This window comes from Cladophialophora yegresii (genome assembly GCF_000585515.1).
Source record: "Cladophialophora yegresii CBS 114405 chromosome Unknown aczIN-supercont1.1, whole genome shotgun sequence".
In the NCBI taxonomy this organism is placed as follows: Eukaryota; Fungi; Ascomycota; class Eurotiomycetes; order Chaetothyriales; family Herpotrichiellaceae; genus Cladophialophora; species Cladophialophora yegresii.
The window spans coordinates 2,325,982-2,344,882 of NW_006913045.1; the positions used below are offsets into that span (position 1 = coordinate 2,325,982).

Genomic DNA, 18,901 nt, shown 5'->3' on the forward strand with positions numbered 1-18,901 from the left:
ACGAGGACGAAATTCGTTGGGCCACATCTCGTCAGATACGCCAATCGACGCTGAGGCAGCCACCAGGCAGGAATACTAGGGAAGGGTACTAGTTGGATTGTTCTTCATCGCCCCAGTGTCGCACCTCGCAGAGAGCGGACGGTTATGGTTTTCTTAGTGGACAAGGCGACGAGGTCATGAGATACGAGCACAGGGATTGGGATTGGACGGATTTCGGAAGGGTCACACATCGCTGAGCGCGCCCTTAGCAAGCGATTCGTAGCCTTGACATGATAATGCGGTAATGCGGAATCAGAGGATGTAGTAATCTTTTCCAGGACCAGTTGACTATTTCTACAGCGCTCCTGTTCTTTCCCTGGCCGTTCGCTAGCCTTTGCACCCTTGCGCTTCCCAGGAGTGCAGCGTACGGGAGGACGTTACGCGATAAGAAGGTGGTAGTAGTAGTAGTAGTAGTAGTAGTGCCATTGAGCTGGAAAGACGGAGCCAAGGGAGACTTGACCCTCTTTCTCGGTGCTTCAGGTAATGAATGATGCGCTCTTTGCATTATGAGCGATCGCATACTCCGTACAGAGTACTCAACATGGTAATTAGATTGAGACCATCCCGAAGATGGGCATCCGGAATACTTGACATGGTAGTTAGAAGAACAATATCATTCCAAAGGTGGCCATAATTACCTACCCAAGTTACGTGCTGTTATCCGTGGGACTGCATGGCATGGCTTGGCTTGGCGACAGCAATGCTAACCTATCTCTCCGTCCTAGTCCAGTCGTGCCGATCCGCATGGATGGTAGATGTAGATGTCTCGGCTCATTCATGCGAAATGGAAACGGACCGTTCCTTCAGCTACTGGTTCATCGAGAAATGACACGAAAAGACAGTCACGTCACGCTGCGTAGTCGTCGTAGCCTCTGCCCTCGTAGGCGCAGGCTCCCACATCGACGGTACTATCGCTCGACATCCTACGATGGCCTCTGGGTTGCGGCTGCCACTGCTGGCTCGTAAGCTCGATGTCAATCTGGTCGGTCATTTCGGACATTAGTCCTACAGTCTGACTTTGACGGACCGAGTGTACTCGCTGGGGCGGCGAGGCTGGTGCCGCCAGGAGAGCCGTGGTCGGACTCTCGTCCGTGGTGGTTGTCGCCGTTGTCGTTGTCGTTGTCGTTGTAGAGCTTTGTCCTCGGACATGGCCTAGGCGGTGTTGCCTTGCGTCCTGATCTCGAGTGGCAAAAGACATTCTCCTGAGCCCGGGGACTTCAAACGCTTGCGTTCCGCGGGCTGCGTTTACGTTTGTGGACGAGAAGATGGCCGAGTTGCGGATGAGGTCTGGGGTCAGCGACTGTCGCGCCCACTTGAACATGTTCAGCCAGGGCAGCCAGGCGAGGAGGATTCGGTGGGAGAGGGAGCGCTTCTGCCTCGGTGGTCTATGGGTGCCTGTCGTGCCAGCCGGTGGATATAGAACAGTCGGTGGGCGCTTTAATGTTGCTGACACGCCTCCCGTGTCCTGGGGACCCAGATCTGAAGAGTAAGCCCCATTTGTAAGACCCAGGCCTTTCGCATCCTTGGGCTCCGCAGGAGAGATCAGGTCGTACGCGTCGGGTGCGTCTTCTTTCCTCTTCAGCCACGGGACGTGTTGACGGGCTAGCTCATAGAGGACTCGAAAGAAGCTGATCAATCCGATCAGAGCGGGGATGACCTGCCCAGCTCCACGGGTTCCTCCGGCGCCGAGGACGTTACGTATGTGGTTCTTGTTGAGCGTCATTTCGATGCTCACAATGGCGAAGACCAGCCAGCAGAGATTGAAGCAGGAGAGGACCATGTACCATTTTGTCAGTCTATAGGAGTTCAGTCAGCTGACGCCAAAGGCACTGGGGCAGAAACCCACTCTCTCCTGTTCAATCTGACGTCTCTGCCCGGACGCACAACCAGTTCCCAATAGATCTCTTTCCCTCTCAGCTTCCTAGCTATAGCAACCATCCCCGCAATGATGGCCGTGATCGCCATGGCACCATAGTAGAGTGCCGCACCAACCGCCAGGACGAGGTTGATGATCCTCGTCACCTTGGAATTGACACTCATAGGGACGAAGAAGAACGTCTGGAGCCCACCGCAAGCTTTCCGACCATCACAAGTAGCCAGGGTGTCGACTCCTCGTGTCCAGAACCAAACGCCGTATGCCGTTATCGCGGACATCAGGACGAGCCGGAAGTGGGTGCCAAAGCCGCCAAAATGGCGACGGCCACCGGGGCCTTCGGTCTTGTAGTACACTAAGGCAGAAAATCAGCTTCGCTGCCGAGCTCAAGTATGCGATGCTTACTCGTTCTGTAACCCCACAAGCTCATGACGCTAAACAGGAAGCCCGTGCATAGCTGGTGAATGAGCAAGACGTCGACCACGCGAATGGAATTCCCTTGCAAGGAATAGGTGAAGACCGTCGAGAACAGTGCAAGAAGGAAGATCGAGTTTGTGTCCAAGCTGCCTATGATCTCTTCGGGGAGGAAGTTGTTTGCCAGCCACGAGGTGACCCATTGGAAGTCTGTAGCGCAACCACAGCGTCAGCATACTTCTGTAGACGTCGGAAGGGGAGAGACCCTGAAGCAGGAGGTGCCAACCTACAGATACCGACTCTGACTCCCATTCCGTAAAAGTCAGCATTGCCTTGCACCGGACATCCATCCTCCACGCGACCGACGCCTTGACATGCTGAGTCTTGGGAATCGTTGTTGCCACCTTGAGCGTAGCACAGGTTGCTGAAAATGAGGAAGCTGACGAGCAACAAGAGCGAACGCCGAGCAAATCTCCCCATCCTATTGGCGCCAGGCCTCCGCGGGTCCCGTCGCAGGGCAGGATCGAGATCAGATCAGGCTGTGGCAGGGTGCAGAGTGAAACCTGTTGCAGCAAGAGAGTCGCGCAAAGTGTTGCCGGTCTTCCAGGAAACGAGGCGAGGGGAGCAGGAGGCGATGGAGACTCCTGCAGATTCATGTGGGAATACATAGCAAAGACACAGCAGATTGTGATCTGAGAAGACATTTGCGCAGTTTATGCATCGAGCGGCCGTTCAGGCTGGCGACAGTCATCATTCTCTCGTACCCGTTGCCACTCGCGTGTGATGCTTGTGCTCTTCTGCGTATTCTGCGCCCTGCATGAGGCATGGTTGAAGTGCGTGTATACGAAGCAATGAAGAGGTGTGTAGCTGGAACAGGTTGCACAGGAAGGCGTCTTTATCCGCCTATAGACGGCCAAGGAATGTTATGAGGGAGGTAGTGAGGAGGGCCAAACTGCTCGTATTCAGCCAGCCTCGACACCACAATCCGGCCGCTCCTGCAGCTGCCAGCAATCGAGAAGGATCTTACCGGACGAGCCCCGCACCTCTCGCATGAGGCTGGCATAGGCGCATAGGTGGGCGTTCGCATAGAGGCTGGTTAGGGACAACATCTTTTCCTGACGGGCGAGGCAGATGATCAGAACATAGACTCAGCACATAGACTCAGCATGCGTAAACTCAGCACCCAAAGACGATGGAGGGTGGGAATGGGAAACACGAATAGTGATGATTTTGCACGCATACTCCTTTACGTCTTGCGGGAACTCTTGCAAGCCACAAGCCCATCAGCACGGTCATATAGTAGCACAAAACTCGAGTGAGCTTGAAGGAGCCGGCTGGAGGCATCGGCTGGACTGTTTTTTCCCGCGTCTACGATATGCACGAATTCTTTCCATAGCGGCCTCGTCACTGTGGTCAGCGTCTCACCACAAATTGTCAGGCTTAGATGGCGTCCTCGATCGAGCACCTCATACGTGGTTGCCTCACATGTCTGATTGTGCGAGGCTGCGATGTGTCCACTGAGCCCACCAGTACTTTCGCTACCGCGGCTTCAGTTGCGTCTCAAGAAACTAACATGGGCGGATTCCATGCAGAACAGAGCCCCCATGCCGTGGCGGGGGGCTCAGACTTCTCCCGAGCGGAACTGCAACGCTTTCCTGTTCATCAGAACCAGTTTCCGGCTCTGGCGTCCTCGTGATGAGCGCCCTTCCAGCACCCAAAAAGACCAAGGCACCCAACGATGTGCCATTATCCGTGCTCAGTCGATGATAAAACGGGCCTTTTTCCGCAACGCCTGAAACTCTCCATGGTCCTGCCACTCCATGTCGATCCAACCACACTCTGACTAAGTCGCGGGATTGAATCTCAATTCGTTGTCTGCTGGGTCTGCTTGGAGCTCCACGATAGGGGGATCATCATCATCGTCATCAGCCATGCTGATGTCGACCGGCATGGACATACCACGCCCAGAACCGATCGCAGCCGGCACCTCATCGGGAGGCGGTGCACTCTCTCTTGCGCCGCGACTATGCACGAAGTCTTCATGATGCATGATGGGCCCGATTTGGCTGCTGTATAGAGGGTTATCAATGTCATCGGGGTTGTGATGAATCGACCCTTCGTTCCCGGCCTCGGAATCAAAGTTGCTATGTGGCGAACTGACTTCACCGCCTTCCACGCGCGTGCTGTCGTTTGAACTGCGGTTGTCTGGATACCGGTCGCCGTCCTCCGAGTTGGCTGGTTGTTTCGGAGGCAAGCCTTGAAAGCTCCATGGCTGGGTCACCTGCCACTGGAAACTGCCAGAGGTAACATCAGCGACAGCTTCATCGACGCCATCGTCGGCGATGGCTGAATCGGAATAATCGGGCAGCATGTCATCGCCACCACTACTGGCTGCTGGTCCCAGCATCAAGCTCGGTGGACTTTCGGTTCCGGCTAACAGACCTCGAGCCTGTTGATTTCCTCCGAGTGCCGAGCCAGCCGGTCCCGCTCCCACGCGGTGACCGTGACCGACTTGTAAAGCGCTCGACAACCCATTGTGGGAGGAGTCGCCGAGACGCCGACCTTCCCCCGTCACAGGAGAAGATTCACGAGAGTCCTGGGGCATTTCAGAGTTGGCTGCGCCATAGTCGTTGCTGGCCTCTTGCAGCGCTTCCTGGAGTCTGGGCCCACCTAAAGGGTGGTCTGGGTCCTCCCTTCGCCGATAGAACAACAGGTATGCTGCACTTGTGACAACACTTCTGGCATCTGTCTTTGATGAGACGTGGGAGTCTATGATGGTCAATCGGTATTCATCAAAGCGTGGTCGGATGTGCTTACCATTATATTCGTACCAGCCACCATTATCAGCATTCTTCGCAAATGCAGTGTAATGACCACCTCCAAGACCGCCATAGTGGTTGTCGACAGCAATGAGGTCATAAATCAAGCTCTTGCCGTCCTGCTGATCGCGTACCATAGTTGACAGATCCAGACCCTCGGTAGGATAATCGACTCTGACCTCAAGCTTGTCACGGAAATTTCTGTTCGCGCTGAATCGCTTGAGGTGCATAACCAAAATGTCAGGCGATTTCCACAACTCGAACATTTTATTAGCTCGGCGATGTTCCTTGCAACGAGGACAGCGCCATGCATTTTGCTCTGACAACGTTTCCGACTTGCCAAACTCATTCAGACAGTCTTCGAGCGAGATGCCGTTCTTCTTGCGATTGTTGCGCAATTGCCGCTTCACCAGAATCTCCTCATCGGGAAGCAGCTCCACACCTTTCCAGGTCGGTGTGCCACGCATGCCGTCACTGTCCCCTTCACTTCCGCCAAACAGCGCATCGTACCCTTCTTGCGTCCAATCTAGGATGATGGCCTCGCCAGGTCGGATCAGAGCGCCTCCAGCACCTTTCGGCACTGGCTGCGGTGGAGGAGGTGGCAGAGGCGAGCGACGCTTCTCACGTTTGTTGAATTTGCCCCTGTGCTTGCTTATTTTCGCTCTGCGCTGGGCCCGCTTGCTACGAGGCGGTAGGATCTCCTGGGGCTCTGAGAAGTCATTTTCGGGTTCATCGAGAATGGGTAGAACGGGACTGGCGTCCGACCCTGAGTCGTTACTTTCAATGGGGGTGTCATCGTCATTTTCGTTATCCGCAAGGTCATCCTCGCTCTCTGCAGACGCAGCGTCGTCGTCGTAAGCGTTTAAAGCGCTATTTGCTTGGGTTGGGCGTTGTGAACCAGATTTGGGTATCCGCTTCTTGATGGGTTCATATTCTCCACTTTCTGAAATCTGATTCCAGCCTGTAGGTATACCCTCTCCAGTGGAGGTGACCTGAACCTCGAAGAGGTGCTTGAAATGCGCAGGGACGGTAGCACTGGGCTGCAGGAGCTTTTGCAGACCGGTCTCCGTGGATCCAGGACCCGCTTCTGGAGCTTGACTGGCATCTCTCATGGACACGTCTACCAGACCGTCTTCGCCTTGAACAGAAGTAGCCGTAGGAAGCCCTGAGCCGGGACTTGATAAATCGTCTGTTGTGATCATAGTATCGGAGTCTTCGGGTGTAGCCACTCCATCGTCGGACACATCGAAGTCTTCGTCGAAGATACTCTTGGTTGTCATCCCGGCAACATTTCCCAAGATCTTCTTCATGACGCCATCATATGTAGCCCTATCTGCGCGGGTGAGAACTAAGTATGTCGGCTGGCCGAAAAAGGGCTTCGACCCGACTCGCGCACCTGGTGCCCTCACAAGCCGATGATAGAGAGGCACAAGGAGACGATCCGCTCCTGGGCTGTCCTCCTCGACCAGATCGTCCTCATCCTTGGACAAATACACCTGGTACTTCTTGACCTTGTCGGGGTTGTAATTGGTCGGAACTGAATCCAACTCGTAGACGCAAATGATGTCGTTGGTTTGGATGCTCGACTCCGCGATCCCCGAGTTATTGTCAAAGATCTTGTAGATCTTGTTCTTGTAGGATTCCGCGACAATGAGCCGACTAACTTCAGCATGTGTCCGCGACGCGACGAATTCCTTCAACTGCCTGAAGCTGGAATTCTTGTCGATGTCGACATCGATGCGTATAGGCTTCTTGTGAAGTGGAAAGTAGAGGATCTCCTTCGACCAGTTATTCTCGATCGGAAGGTGCAGAGTAAGGTTGAGAAAAGGGTCAAACGTGATGCTGACTTTGTCGCAGACGGGGCAGGTGACCGTTGACTTGTACATGCCGGTGAAAAGATCAGTGATCACCGAGTCATTCCTCGCTTCGTGCTCGTACCAATTCTTGTCGGCAAACGCTTGAAGAGCGGCGGAGTCATGGACCATTTCATCCGTGGAATCAGTCTTCTCGAAGTAGGGTTTTTTCTTCTTGCGATTCAGATCTTCTTGGAGAGCATCGAGAAGGAAGAGGAGGAACTCCTGAGAGTCTTGCTGCTGGTAACCGCTGAAATTGGAATTGTGCCTTCCTACCGTGGCCTTAAACTTGGCTGGGCTGGTTGAGGAGGCATTTTCGTCGTAGATCTGGTGCATCAAATTTGCGTATGCTCTCGCAACTTCGCCATGATAGCCTAGGGGGTTGTCCACATTAAGGTCTTTCTTCCAGAGGTCGGCTAAGAGATAGCTAGTCAGCTCGGGGACGCTGCGAAGGCACTGTAGAGCTGAGTTCATGTAGCAGGTGTTTCCCAGGTTCGTCAATCCAGTGATCCCCTTCGGTCTACCATTTGCCTTCTGACGTCCGCGGGTCATCATGCCGGGGGCCGGACTGGATCTGCCGCTTGGAGTGAGGCTCTTGCCTGTAGCCTTGAGGTTTTTGGTTAAGCTTAGTTTGGTGCTCTCGCTCGGCCACTCTTCTTTTCCAGACTTTTGTTCCTCCAAAACAATCACTTCTTCGTTTCTGCCCAAGCCGACCACTTGTAGAGTCAACGACTTGCCATTGTAATTTGGGTTTGCAGTGTTGTCCTTGATGTCGGTGAGCAGCTCACGATGCTCGCCAAGCTGGAGGTGTGCGAAGGTGTTAACGTCGAGGAGCATTCGGTCTCCGGCGGTGGCCACAATTTCGACGCCAGGAGCTGGGGAAGCACTTCTAGATGCTGCGGGAGTAAGCATGCCAGAAGAGGAGGAATTTTTTAAGCCGCCGAGGATCCTCCACACCCTAACTTTGGTGTTCATGTCAATATTTAACAGCTGCTTGCCCTTCTTGAGCCAGTCATTTGCCAGCATCTTCTTGCTAGCGACCATTCGTTGAGGTGGGATGTCCTTCTCACGCTGAGTCTGTGTGGTGTGCTCACTAGGCACCTTCAGAAACGAGAAGATAGGTGGGTTCAACTCCCAGGTGACATTAGGCATTGCCGCATCTGGGGCACTCCAATCGTGGGCGTATCGTGTGATGACAGGGGAGTTTTTCTGGAGGCCATACCACGATATTATCAGTGCCCAGGCCTCCTGAGGGAAAACACGATAGTCCTCGTCCATAGCCAAGCCTGGTCGTAGCGGGACATAGTTTTGCCCAGCCTCGTCGACCAATTTTGCGTCAGCGTCAATCACCATGGCAATGTCGGAGTTGTCGACAGGGCCAATCTCGCCCTCGGTCGCAGATTTATCCTTCACATCGACAGGAACAGAACCCCGTGCCTGCACTTTCTGAAACCATTTTGCAGAGATGAGGTAGCCCTTCTGTCCTTCCTTCAGCTCTTTCTGTAGAATATCTGTGACTTTGGCGATCTGTTCGTCAATGGACGGTATGGAGGCAGCGGTGGGAGGCACATCTGAACTCAGCGATGTAGCGGCAGTAGACCGGTTGGAAGGACTGGGAACGAGAGAGTCGGCGGCAGAACTGCCGCTGTTGTCTGAGATTGAAGCAGCCGCACCTTGCTGGACTGCACGGGCATCACTTGTGTACACCAGATCAGCCGCGGCTAGATTGGGGATCTGGCGGTGTCTTTCACCCGTGTCTTGCTGCTTTGCCTTCCTGTCTTGAATGCCCGTACCGGTGGTCGTGGGCGATTCTGCTTTGTTAGGCGTGGACCCAGGTGCAGCAGCCGCGGGAGGCTGACCATCGCCCATTTCGACGTCACTATTGTAGGACTCCCTGTCCTGAGCTCCCATATCAGACGCCGGTCTCTTGACAGCTGGAGATGCGGAACGCAGCCTGCCTAACTCATCTTTTTCCGAGAGGTGTTGGTTTGGAGTCTTGTTGTTTTGGGAGGAAGCGGGCATGTCCCGGGCGGGAGTGCTCGGAGGACGAGGTAATGATGAGGTTCAGGGCCGTATGTCACGCCGGGACCATGAGTTAGAGAAGAGACAGGTATGGGGCACAGACCGAAGAAATGTCAGTGTACGTGCTGAGGGTCTGAAAATGATGCAGATGCGGGCAGCGGAGGCTTGAGGGCCAAAGTTGCGCCGCTGCGAGTCCCGAGATGCTCATTCGCGGGTCACCCGGTGCCTGCGCTAAACATTCGCACTTTCCACACACTGCGAGGTACAGGACGTACAGAGATCGATTACAGAGAAGTGAATGGCTTTGCCTCTTCCACGAATGGCGCAACTGAATATGATTCACTGTCCTTTGACATTCACAGCTCCAGGAACGCTGCAGCTGGTTGGAAGCGCCTCCAAGTTCTGCATGCACTCGGAGCCGACTTGGTCTTGACGACGGCTGTGGCTAGCAAACAGATTACTGTTGCGTCCTCAATCATCGAACCTTCCTTGAGAGTCAACAATCAAAGCCGTAGTTGACTCCTGTTTGTCCACCCGATGGACGGACCGTCAACTATGGATATCGGGCTGATCACCAGCGGGAAAGGCTTCCCCATGCCCGGCACCTCACCCACGAACATTACAATCACGGCATGCATAGCATCCTCCTGAGCTGGTCATCTCGCAACAATCTTATCCACCTCATGTCTAGCTTCAGACCATGTCTCCAAGTTTTTCCGTGCCCATTCGATGTGACACCGCGCATAGGAGATCTGTTGAGATGGTTAGCCAGCCTTGCACGAGTTTCAAACGCCGTGACTACTCACCATGTATCTCTGAATATCTTCCTCCTTGTCCTTTTGGAATCGCTTCAGATCTCGCATAACTCCCTGAGTTGCATCGTGGACATCCTTCTCCGACACCTCCAAGGCCTGCTCGAGTTGAGTCAAGCTCTCCCGTGTCTTTCCAATCTGGTCCCTCCTGGTCCTTTCCGGATCGACGTCCACGAACCCATTCACGGCATGCCGGAAGCTGCCAAATATCTTGTTCGTCACGAAGTTCCCACTAGGACTCTTCTTGTGTGACGTAGGTGAAGTCGGGCCTGGATGTGGCTGCCCCTGGGCTGCTGAAGGGGACGATGGGGCCTCACCGTGGGTTGGAGGAAAGTCGGAGTCAACAGACTCAGTTTCATCGTGCCCATCCCTGCGTGGTTCTGGTACGTCCCGTGCAGATGCGCTGGATGTCGACCGCCGCGGTGGGCTCGAGGCAGTCGTACTGCCAGAGAGATACGCGTCGATCCGTTTGGACTCGGCTTCGCTTCGCTCCAACTGGTCCAGAAGATGTCGCTTCTTCTCCAACTCTTCCCTCGTCATCTCTTGCTGCACTCGCTTGAGGACTCTGTACTTCAGCACGTTCCGTACCACGCCCGCGAATTGTGCACTTTCCCTCATCGGCTCCGCAAACGTAGCTCCAAGGCTCAGCGAAAGCTCCTCTGTCGAGATATAAGTGTTATCAACAGCCTGGCCTACTCGTTCGATTGCCGCCGCCACGGTTGGCGACTGCTCCGAGAGCGAGAAGCCGTTATACCGTGCTCCCAGCTCCGCCAGATCTGCTGCGAGCTTTGTCAAATGCTCGATTGTCCGACGGTTCACCTTCTCGATGCTTCCCTGCAAGAGTATCTCCAGCTCACGCGTGTTTTGCTCGAAATTGATGAAGTAGGGGTCTAAATCTGTCTCACTCAACCTTGCTGAGTCTGGAGGGAACCGTCCAAATACTTGTGGGCCCGGTGTAGTATGTGCTGCCGCCGAGGGAAAGGTCTGTTCTGGAGGCGATATGGGCGTACCACTTGCTGAGTATGAACCGCCTGACCTCAATTTGGCGGAAGAAGAGGGGATCGGCAGCCAGTTATGAGCCGCAGTCGGGTTGGCAGGATCCAGTGGAGGTGCTTTCAGATTGTTCTTTGGTACGGATGAGACTGGGTGGGCATGTATGACCTCGTTCTGCAGCACCATGTCAGTGTACTCACTCACAATCCCGGCGACTTGCTTACCCAGCTGGAGTTGGGGTCCAGAAACCGCCACCACACGCCGTCTTCAACAACCTCCTTCATTCTCCGACACCGGTTGAGGAAGACCGCCAGCATCCGCTTCCGCTGGTCGATTATGCCAACATCTTCTTTCGCCTTGGTAGGCTTGGCTGCATAGTCCGCCATGGTGTGCTTCTCGGGAATGGGAGGAATGACGAGGGTGGGATGGAGGTTAACCAGAGCTGCACGCAACGAGCTGAATTCAGAATACCGCCTGGCGACCTCAATATCCTAGAGTATGCATGTGAGCGGGTTGATCTCTGCTTGAAATGTCTTGCGTTAGGCCTACTCCTGTTCGTATCTTGTACACAATATAACCGCCGTCTGCGCTCTTGCCCGCGTCGGTAATGACGATTTCCAGGTCTGGTTGCTCATAGAGAATCTGCTGTACCCTGCTGTCATAGCCGCCTTTTGGAGGGCTAGGCCCCGTCTCTGCCTGCGTCTCATCGTCATCTTCTTCGTCGCGGAAGTGTGAAGGCTGGTTCGGAGAGCTCGTGAATGATGGAGGCGTTGATTGATCAGAGTCTAGTCCGGGTCAGCCGTCATTTGCGCGCGATCTAATGCTCCAGGCATACAAGAAGTGCTCAGCGTTGGGTTGGTCGGCACGGCCGATGGATCCTGGTTGTTGAACGACCCATACGGGTTGTTGTCCTCGTCGTCCTGCCACATCTCGCCCGCATGTGATGCGACGGCGCGCGACAAACTAGACGACTAAATACAGCTGACGGTGGCTAGAGTAGGCAAAGGAAAGCACGGTGCAGTGTGGTGTTGGAGGCATACTGGACTGGATGCACTCCCGCCCGCTAAGCCACGTCATTGGTTGTCGCTTCACCAGGCGCTCGGGCCATTTGATCCGACCGTGGGAAGGCTCTAAGTTAGACGACAATAACTACCGGGCAAGAGCTCCCAGGCACATTCACCGCCACCACGCATCCAAGTCTTTGTCTGTCTTGAGACTCCGTCTGTCTGTCGCAGCCTTGCCTCGATCACTCCATGGAACCCAGTATCAGCCAAACCATCGCATGACTGCACCTTTGTCAATGTTTGGAGGGCTGATACAAACGAGACCTTCCATCCACAACATGCTGAGCGTTCGGACCTCCTCCATCCGCTGCCTCTGCCTCTGACTCTCCCCCAACAATATGACTTCTTCCCCCTGCAGTAAACCACTTATTCCCCGATGCCTCGCGCCCATGATGCTTTTCAGCAAGTGCAGCGCTCGCCTCCAAGTCTTGGTCATTGCTCCCCAAAGCCCTCCCCTTGACACTAAACCAATTCCTCCCTGAAAACAACCTCTTTTCCCCTCTGCCTGCATTTCCGCCTCTCAGTCCATATCCATATGCATTTTGATATGCATACGGTACGGTGGCGCCATTAACGTATGTCGGCTGCACGAAACTCGGTCCTGGCGTGCCAACCACTGACGTTACTCCCGTGGGCTGCCCATGCGCTAGCCACCAATTTCCCTTCCATGGCTTCCGACAGTAATACCATATCATTCCGAATAGCAGACACGCACCAAGGATGGTGCCAACAATCATGCCTGCTCTCTCTCCTGTGCTCCATGCATCCCAGCCGCTATCTTCGGCCAAGGGTTCCACCACATAGACGAATGGCTGTGTTACGGTCGGGTTCGGAGGTACAGACGGGCTAACTGGAAGAATCCAGGTGGAGTAGACGCTCCCGACTGTGTTCTGAAGGTAGATATCCAGCTCGGTGATGACGAAAGTGGATGTCCCGGTCTGCGTGATCGTTGCGTCTGTTGCAGTAATGGGCGACGGTGTGTATTTTGTTGTTGGTGCGACGGCTGTAGAGACAGCAAATGAGGAGGGTCTATGGATCGTCACAGTTTGACCGAAGGTTGCAAAGACTGTTGAGGCAAGGTGTGAGGTTACAGTGATGGTCACATCACTGCTGATGAGAGTTGGTGAGACGATCACTGTTGTAGCGGTTGTCTCCGTCACATATTGAGAGGTAAGCAATGCCGTGCTCAACGCCATCTTCTTTGCTGGGGCGGTAATTGCGGAAGCACTGAGTCACTGACAATGGAAAGCTTGTCGAGTGTGAGATGTGGAAGTAGAGGTAACTTTGTTGAAGAGAGTTACAGGTGCGAAAGCCTTTCTGATTGGAACTTGAAGGGGAAGTGAAAGCTCTGCTTGGCACTCGACTGCCTATGATTCTCACAGGGGCATCACGTTAAGATCCGCGTTGTTCTGTTGCCATCATGGAAAGCTCTCACATCGACCAACATAGCACATATCCCCATGCTTGTTTCGCCTCATGTACCCATTTCCATAGACATCTTCAAGGTTTGGTCGCGTCACCATCCCTTGTCCCCCCTTGCGCTCCTTCGGCATCAGCAACAACGGGTGGCTCACCCGCAGCCCTACGCCGCAGACCCTCCTCAGTCATTGCGAGATACTCCTGCGCCACTGGCACCCATAGCTTCCACGCTGCACATACAACTACTGGTGTAATGACGAGGAAGCAGACGAGGATTGACAGGCCGGGGTTCATATCGTAGGAATGCTAATCTTGATCGAGGAGTGTCTTGAAATTCTGGAGGCCTTGTATTAGTCCTGAAGCTGTTGCTGTGGTAGGGAGAGTGAGGTCTTGGTAACTCACAAGCTGTGAGAAGATCGACCACACAGTGTCGAGTCCTAGGACTTCTTCGATAGCATAACTCTCCTTCGTCGCTGGATGATTGGTTGCTGGAAATTGTCATGAAGCAGGCGTTGTGGTTCGGGATTTGAGGACAGGGTTCGATTGAAGAAGATGTTTTCATCTACACTGCCTGCTAAGAGCGCGTTCGACCGCACCCAGAAATACCGGATTCACTGCAAGGCTTGAGCAAACTTCCTTCGCTCTTTGCAGCTTCGCTCGCAGTTGTTCTTTGTATGCCTTCCTGTCATGACAGTAGAGCACTCCCGCAAGGCTGACGACTTGGAGAAGAACCACGAGTATTTCATGATCATACGTTACACTGAGAGGATGTACATGGAGCGACTCGCGGAGCTGGACCTGGTTGGCACGTGCGCCGCTAGGTGCGACCTGACTGTTGAACTCGGTCGGTGGCTGGCTTGTTGGAGCTTTGAGCTGTTCATTTTCGAGCGTGTCATTGACCGTGTCTAAACCATCCACCGTCCATTTCATAACCGCCTCAAACACGTCTGGAGCCAGATGGTCGATGCCTTCATCATCAAGTACCATGGTCCAGGTGTCGATCTCGCGGATGTCGTCAATGTAGAGATTCTGTCTCTCTTCTGCAAAGAGATCATTCAGTTTTCTTGCGATGGTGCCCAGCTTGGAGGTCACTGGAGTTTCGAGGAGTGTAGTAGGCCCGGAAATACTGCTCGTCTTGTGCCCAAGGCGCAACACATTGACCAGTGCGACCTCAGTGAGTTCTGGTAAGCCCTTAGCCTGGCGCTTCAACTCGTGCAGGACTTCCTCTCTTGCCGCAAAAGCACAATATCCCAGGTTATCCATCGCAGGCATCTTGTGGAGTTTGAATCTCCGGCCAGCACGGACTGCCTCAAGCCTGATGTCTTCATCATCGTCATTGAGTAGGTCGTACAGAAGTAAGAGAAGCCGTAGTCGTATACCAGGGAGTTCCTGGAGGATGACAGAGTCCTCCATGTGGCCGATGTAGGTTGAAACTGCTGCGACAGCGCTTAGCCTCGAAGGAAAGTCTAGGTTATCTCGTGCACTATCTTCGGCTACTCGGAGCCACGCTTCAACTTGTCGTCGATATTCTGGAAGCGGTTGGTGTGCAGTTCCAATAACTCCCAACAGCGACGCTTGTAATTTCAGTGCTGCGTTCCTCAATTCGCGCGGAATGTGCAATTCAGTAATATCTATTCGTCGAGACACCGTTTGCGCCGTCGCCAGAGGTATGGCCATGCCGTGATCAAGACTCCGTGCCAAGCAGGTGAAACCTCGCTCGAGAACATATTGCGGTGGAGACACCTGTTCATATGCTTGATCGATCAGTTCAGCAAGGAAGATAGGTAAAGAGGCACAAGATCCATGGCAGTTTCTCTGGCACAAGACATCCAATGCAGAGCCGAGAGCATCTTTATCGTCGATGAGCTGCGATATCCCGTTTGTAGTCACCTTGCTTTCGTTGGGCAAATCCTCGTCCACCATCAGAATGTGATAAGTCTCGTGGAGTAGTATCCTTTGCAACAAGTAGGGACCATGCTGCGACTTTGTTGCCGCAAGGCTCCTGATCCTGTTGGTGAAGGATTTGGTTCGAAGGATTTGGTGACTCCAGCCACGCTCCAGAATACATGAAGCGACGTCGTTGAGCACATCCATGCATGCGGCGTAGACATACGGGGAGTGGCGGGCCAATTCCCCATCAGCGAGTATCATGTCTCGAACGAGTGTATCGACAACCAATTCGAGCTCAGTCTCATTGACGATGCTCATGCCCTGTTCCAAATGGTAGCGACAACAGAGCAAAACACCATGGACCCGATTCTCCGGGCCAACGAGATCATTACCGAGAAGCGCCATGATTGCTGTAACGGGACTTACTCTCCTGAAGCGAGTCGCCAGCAGCAGAGCTGCGTGTTCTCTGACAGTCCAAGCTGAGTTCCCAAGCTGCCGCGTGACGAGTTCCTCCGCCACGTCTGCCATTGATCCGGCTAAACTCGCATGCCCAAGTAGATCCAGGCCAGCGAAAATGTCTTCGACGGCATTGCTTGTCCCGCGGCTGTCGTGCCCGGGCAATGGCCCGACTTCGTCAAGTAGATGGAACGCAATCATCGATGGCGGCTTGCCTTCTCTATCGTCTAGGGAATGGTCCCTCTCATCTTGCCGTGGTAATGAACTAGAGGAGTCAAGACGGTTGATGCAGGCGCGCAGAAGCATGAGCCCACAATTACGAACTGCCCAGATCTTTGACGATAAGCAGGTCGCAGCCAGCTCCATTACTGCGTCCTGGTATGGCACAACTGCAGCTGAAAATCTCGAATTCGTCATGATATCTTTCAGGCAGTTCAGTGCATGAACTTGGGGCAGCTTCACTTCTCTGAACTCTTGAAGAGAAGCATCGTCGATTGGTCTCTCCGCAATAGCCGTCAAATCGGCGAAGACTCTCGAGAATAGGTACCGGTCAGCCGGACTGAGAAGCGCGGTTATCATTGCTGGGAGCCCGGCCGATCGCCGCGTCAGGCGATTTGCTTGCTCGTCAATCTGGGCTAGAGCAACCTGCCATCGTAAGCCCCCGTAGCCCATAGTTCATTGCAGGCAGGACCAACCGTGTACCATTCCTGGATGAGACCATGTACGGAGGCATCGGCAGCTAACCTGATCTTCTCACAACACTGATTGAACGTTTGTGCGACAGTCGAGAACGCTCCTCGGTGGCGCAACGAAATCAGTTGGTCCAAGCAGAGGCTACCGATGGCGTGGAAGAGGTCGCGAGAGGGTTCCACGATGGCAACCAGTGATTGAAGGACGATGCTTGGGGTGTTAGTAACAATCATCAGGCCCCTGGGACCAGTGCCTACCTGGAATCACGGAGCGCTCTCCACGAAAAGGCTAGAAGGTCTTTGGGACCTTCATCGTCAGCTTCAGTCTCTATCTCCGAGGCTCTTTCTGGAGAGTCGACGCAAAGCTGGTCTCTCACTTGATCCCAAACGTTTGCACACATCTCCAGGAGCGTGAAATCAAATAACCGTACCTGGCCATCCCGGGGCCGGAGATAGCGTAATCGGTAACTGATACCCAACAAGAGACCATGGATGGGCAGGGCGCAGCCAGGTCTCAATTCGATGCCTCCTTGCTTTGAGGTCAAGTCCTTGAAGCGCCGAATTTCTTCGACCAAATCAGTGCTGTCAGTGTCCACGGGCATTTCATTCGAAAGAGTGGCGCAGACACCTCTCAAAGCGCAAAGTCGACCCATGGCATCTGCATGGTCGGCCCTACCAGTTCTGACGGCAAGGACCTGGACCTTCTGGAGGAGAGAAGAACTGAGAACACTCGCAACCAAGCTTTGATCCTTGCAGGCTAGCGTTCGGAGCAGAATTGCTGCGTTGCTCCGGACATCTTCGAATGGGTCGATGACAAGGCAGATCAAAGCCTGAACAAGGCTTTTGTCGCCTACCAGTAAGTCAGGACCCTTCGTGAGGTCAAAAAGATACTGCAAGGAGAGTACAGCGAGAATATGACGCGGATATGACGCCCCTGTACCGAGCTCTGTCTTCAGAAAGTCGTATAATCTTCCCACGAATGATCTGTATGATTCCAGGACGATATTGGCTTCCTCATCGCCATCAACGAGCTGCGTCACCCTCCGTAAGGCTGTGGCACTATTTTGAAGCCTTCTCAAGAGTCTCTTTGTAATGCTCAAGGTCTCACCTCTTTCATGGGCGTCCGGATCATCATGGAGATTTTGCATGCTGGAGGCAATGCACTCGAGTACGCCGGGGTTGACTGTAGCGTTGCCGGCTGGTGAGATTGTTAGTAGTCCATATGTGAGTATCCGCAGCTCGGGATTTGCGGTCTTCAACATTTGCTTGAACCAGTACAACTTGTTTGATTCACCGACGTGCGTCGAGGCTACATCCTGGAAAGCTAGGCCGAAGGTGTCGACCATCTCTACGGACTAGGTGAGTATTGGATCAAGATCAAGCCAAATGGAAAAATACGTACCAGCTTCTGACAAAATTCCTTTTGCTCGCCCGGCTTTCAGGACAGCAATAAAAATGGCCATATTTGCGCCTTTGTCATAGCAAGAACTAGCATATCGCTGCGTAAAAGCGATGAGTTTTTCCTTCTTGTCTAGGATCATGGGCAGCACATGCTCCGCGAATGTGCCTAATGCTGCGTGGTTTCTCTCCAGATACAACTCTATGGACCGTTCGACGACTGCCCGCGTATTAGACACGTCGGTGTTCCGGTGACTGTCATCACACAGGAACGTGCACAGCTTCAAAGCGGCGCTTCTTGTATCAAGATCTACCATTGCAAAGATCAGTGCAACGAAGAGATGAGGGATACTTCCCTTGCCGATATTGGAAACGTCGGATATCCTGATATGATGTTCCGCCAAGCGCTGTCTCCAGGCATAGTCGTTCTCGTTGACACATTGCAACACCAGTGCATCGAGAAGCGGAAGCAACGGAGTTCTTCGGTGCAAGTATGCTAACATAAGACAAGCCTTCTTGATGTCAGATCGGGGCGAAGCTAGTAAGACGATTTTCAACAACGGCAGAGATGCCCTATTGAGAACCACGCTGGCCATAGAGTCATCCAGCTTCGAGAATAGATCACAGAGGGTTTCCAAAATCTGGTTTGCTGGTTTCGCCTTGCCCTCATTGAAAGCCTTGTGAGCACATTGAAAGGCTGCGAACCACGCGTCTTGGGAGATGACATGCTTTCGAAGCTCGGCGGCAGGGCTCATGGAACCACCATTGAGATAGACACATAAGGCATTTGATGCCACCGTGATATGATTATCATTCACCTGGGGACTGCTTGCTGTGAGGACGAGTTTCGGCCACAGACTGAGTAGTCGAGTGATCCCCTGCCCGTCGACCGTGTTGATGAGGTCTCTCCTCAATGAGCCCTTCCCAAGCTCCGAGAGTAGTGAGATTGAAAGTGGCACCTCTTCGGCCAACGCGCGAGAGAGAGGTTCCCTATCCATGGTAGGCACCTGCAGGCATCTTTCGAGACAGATTGACTGACACGCGAGTGAGTTTTCCGTGAGCGAAAGGCAAGGTGGGTAATCTACTCCAAATCGGGACTAGCGTCAAAATGGCGCTCATCGAATGATTCGCATCGAACATTTTCTTCCGGACGATTCGAG

The 18,901-nt window shown here is 53.6% G+C and overlaps 5 protein-coding genes across 5 annotated transcripts; all 5 read right to left on the reverse strand.

Annotated features, from left to right (window-relative positions):
- Positions 1 to 886: 886 nt before the first annotated feature.
- Positions 887 to 2,806, reverse strand: A1O7_00821 (uncharacterized protein; the record flags this gene model as incomplete). Its single annotated transcript, XM_007754862.1, has 4 exons — positions 887 to 1,835; positions 1,886 to 2,267; positions 2,318 to 2,536; positions 2,617 to 2,806. The coding sequence occupies 4 exons, from the start codon at positions 2,804 to 2,806 to the stop codon at positions 887 to 889; spliced, it is 1,740 nt and encodes a 579-aa protein (XP_007753052.1).
- Positions 2,807 to 4,169: 1,363 nt separating this feature from the next.
- On the reverse strand, positions 4,170 to 9,020 carry A1O7_00822 (uncharacterized protein; the record flags this gene model as incomplete). The annotated part of the gene is made up of 2 exons (XM_007754863.1): positions 4,170 to 5,095; positions 5,144 to 9,020. The coding sequence occupies 2 exons, from the start codon at positions 9,018 to 9,020 to the stop codon at positions 4,170 to 4,172; spliced, it is 4,803 nt and encodes a 1,600-aa protein (XP_007753053.1).
- Positions 9,021 to 9,676: 656 nt separating this feature from the next.
- A1O7_00823 (sorting nexin-41) lies at positions 9,677 to 11,754 on the reverse strand (the record flags this gene model as incomplete). The annotated part of the gene is made up of 5 exons (XM_007754864.1): positions 9,677 to 9,772; positions 9,827 to 10,999; positions 11,050 to 11,316; positions 11,375 to 11,610; positions 11,661 to 11,754. 5 exons carry the CDS (start codon positions 11,752 to 11,754, stop codon positions 9,677 to 9,679), a joined length of 1,866 nt encoding a protein of 621 aa, XP_007753054.1.
- A 659-nt stretch (positions 11,755 to 12,413) lies between these two features.
- On the reverse strand, positions 12,414 to 13,073 carry A1O7_00824 (uncharacterized protein; the record flags this gene model as incomplete). The annotated part of the gene is made up of 1 exon (XM_007754865.1): positions 12,414 to 13,073. A coding segment is annotated over one exon (660 nt), but the record flags the coding sequence as incomplete, so codon positions are not given.
- A 793-nt stretch (positions 13,074 to 13,866) lies between these two features.
- A1O7_00825 (uncharacterized protein) lies at positions 13,867 to 18,739 on the reverse strand (the record flags this gene model as incomplete). The annotated part of the gene is made up of 4 exons (XM_007754866.1): positions 13,867 to 16,299; positions 16,350 to 16,554; positions 16,602 to 17,691; positions 17,746 to 18,739. The coding sequence occupies 4 exons, from the start codon at positions 18,737 to 18,739 to the stop codon at positions 13,867 to 13,869; spliced, it is 4,722 nt and encodes a 1,573-aa protein (XP_007753056.1).
- Positions 18,740 to 18,901: the final 162 nt, after the last annotated feature.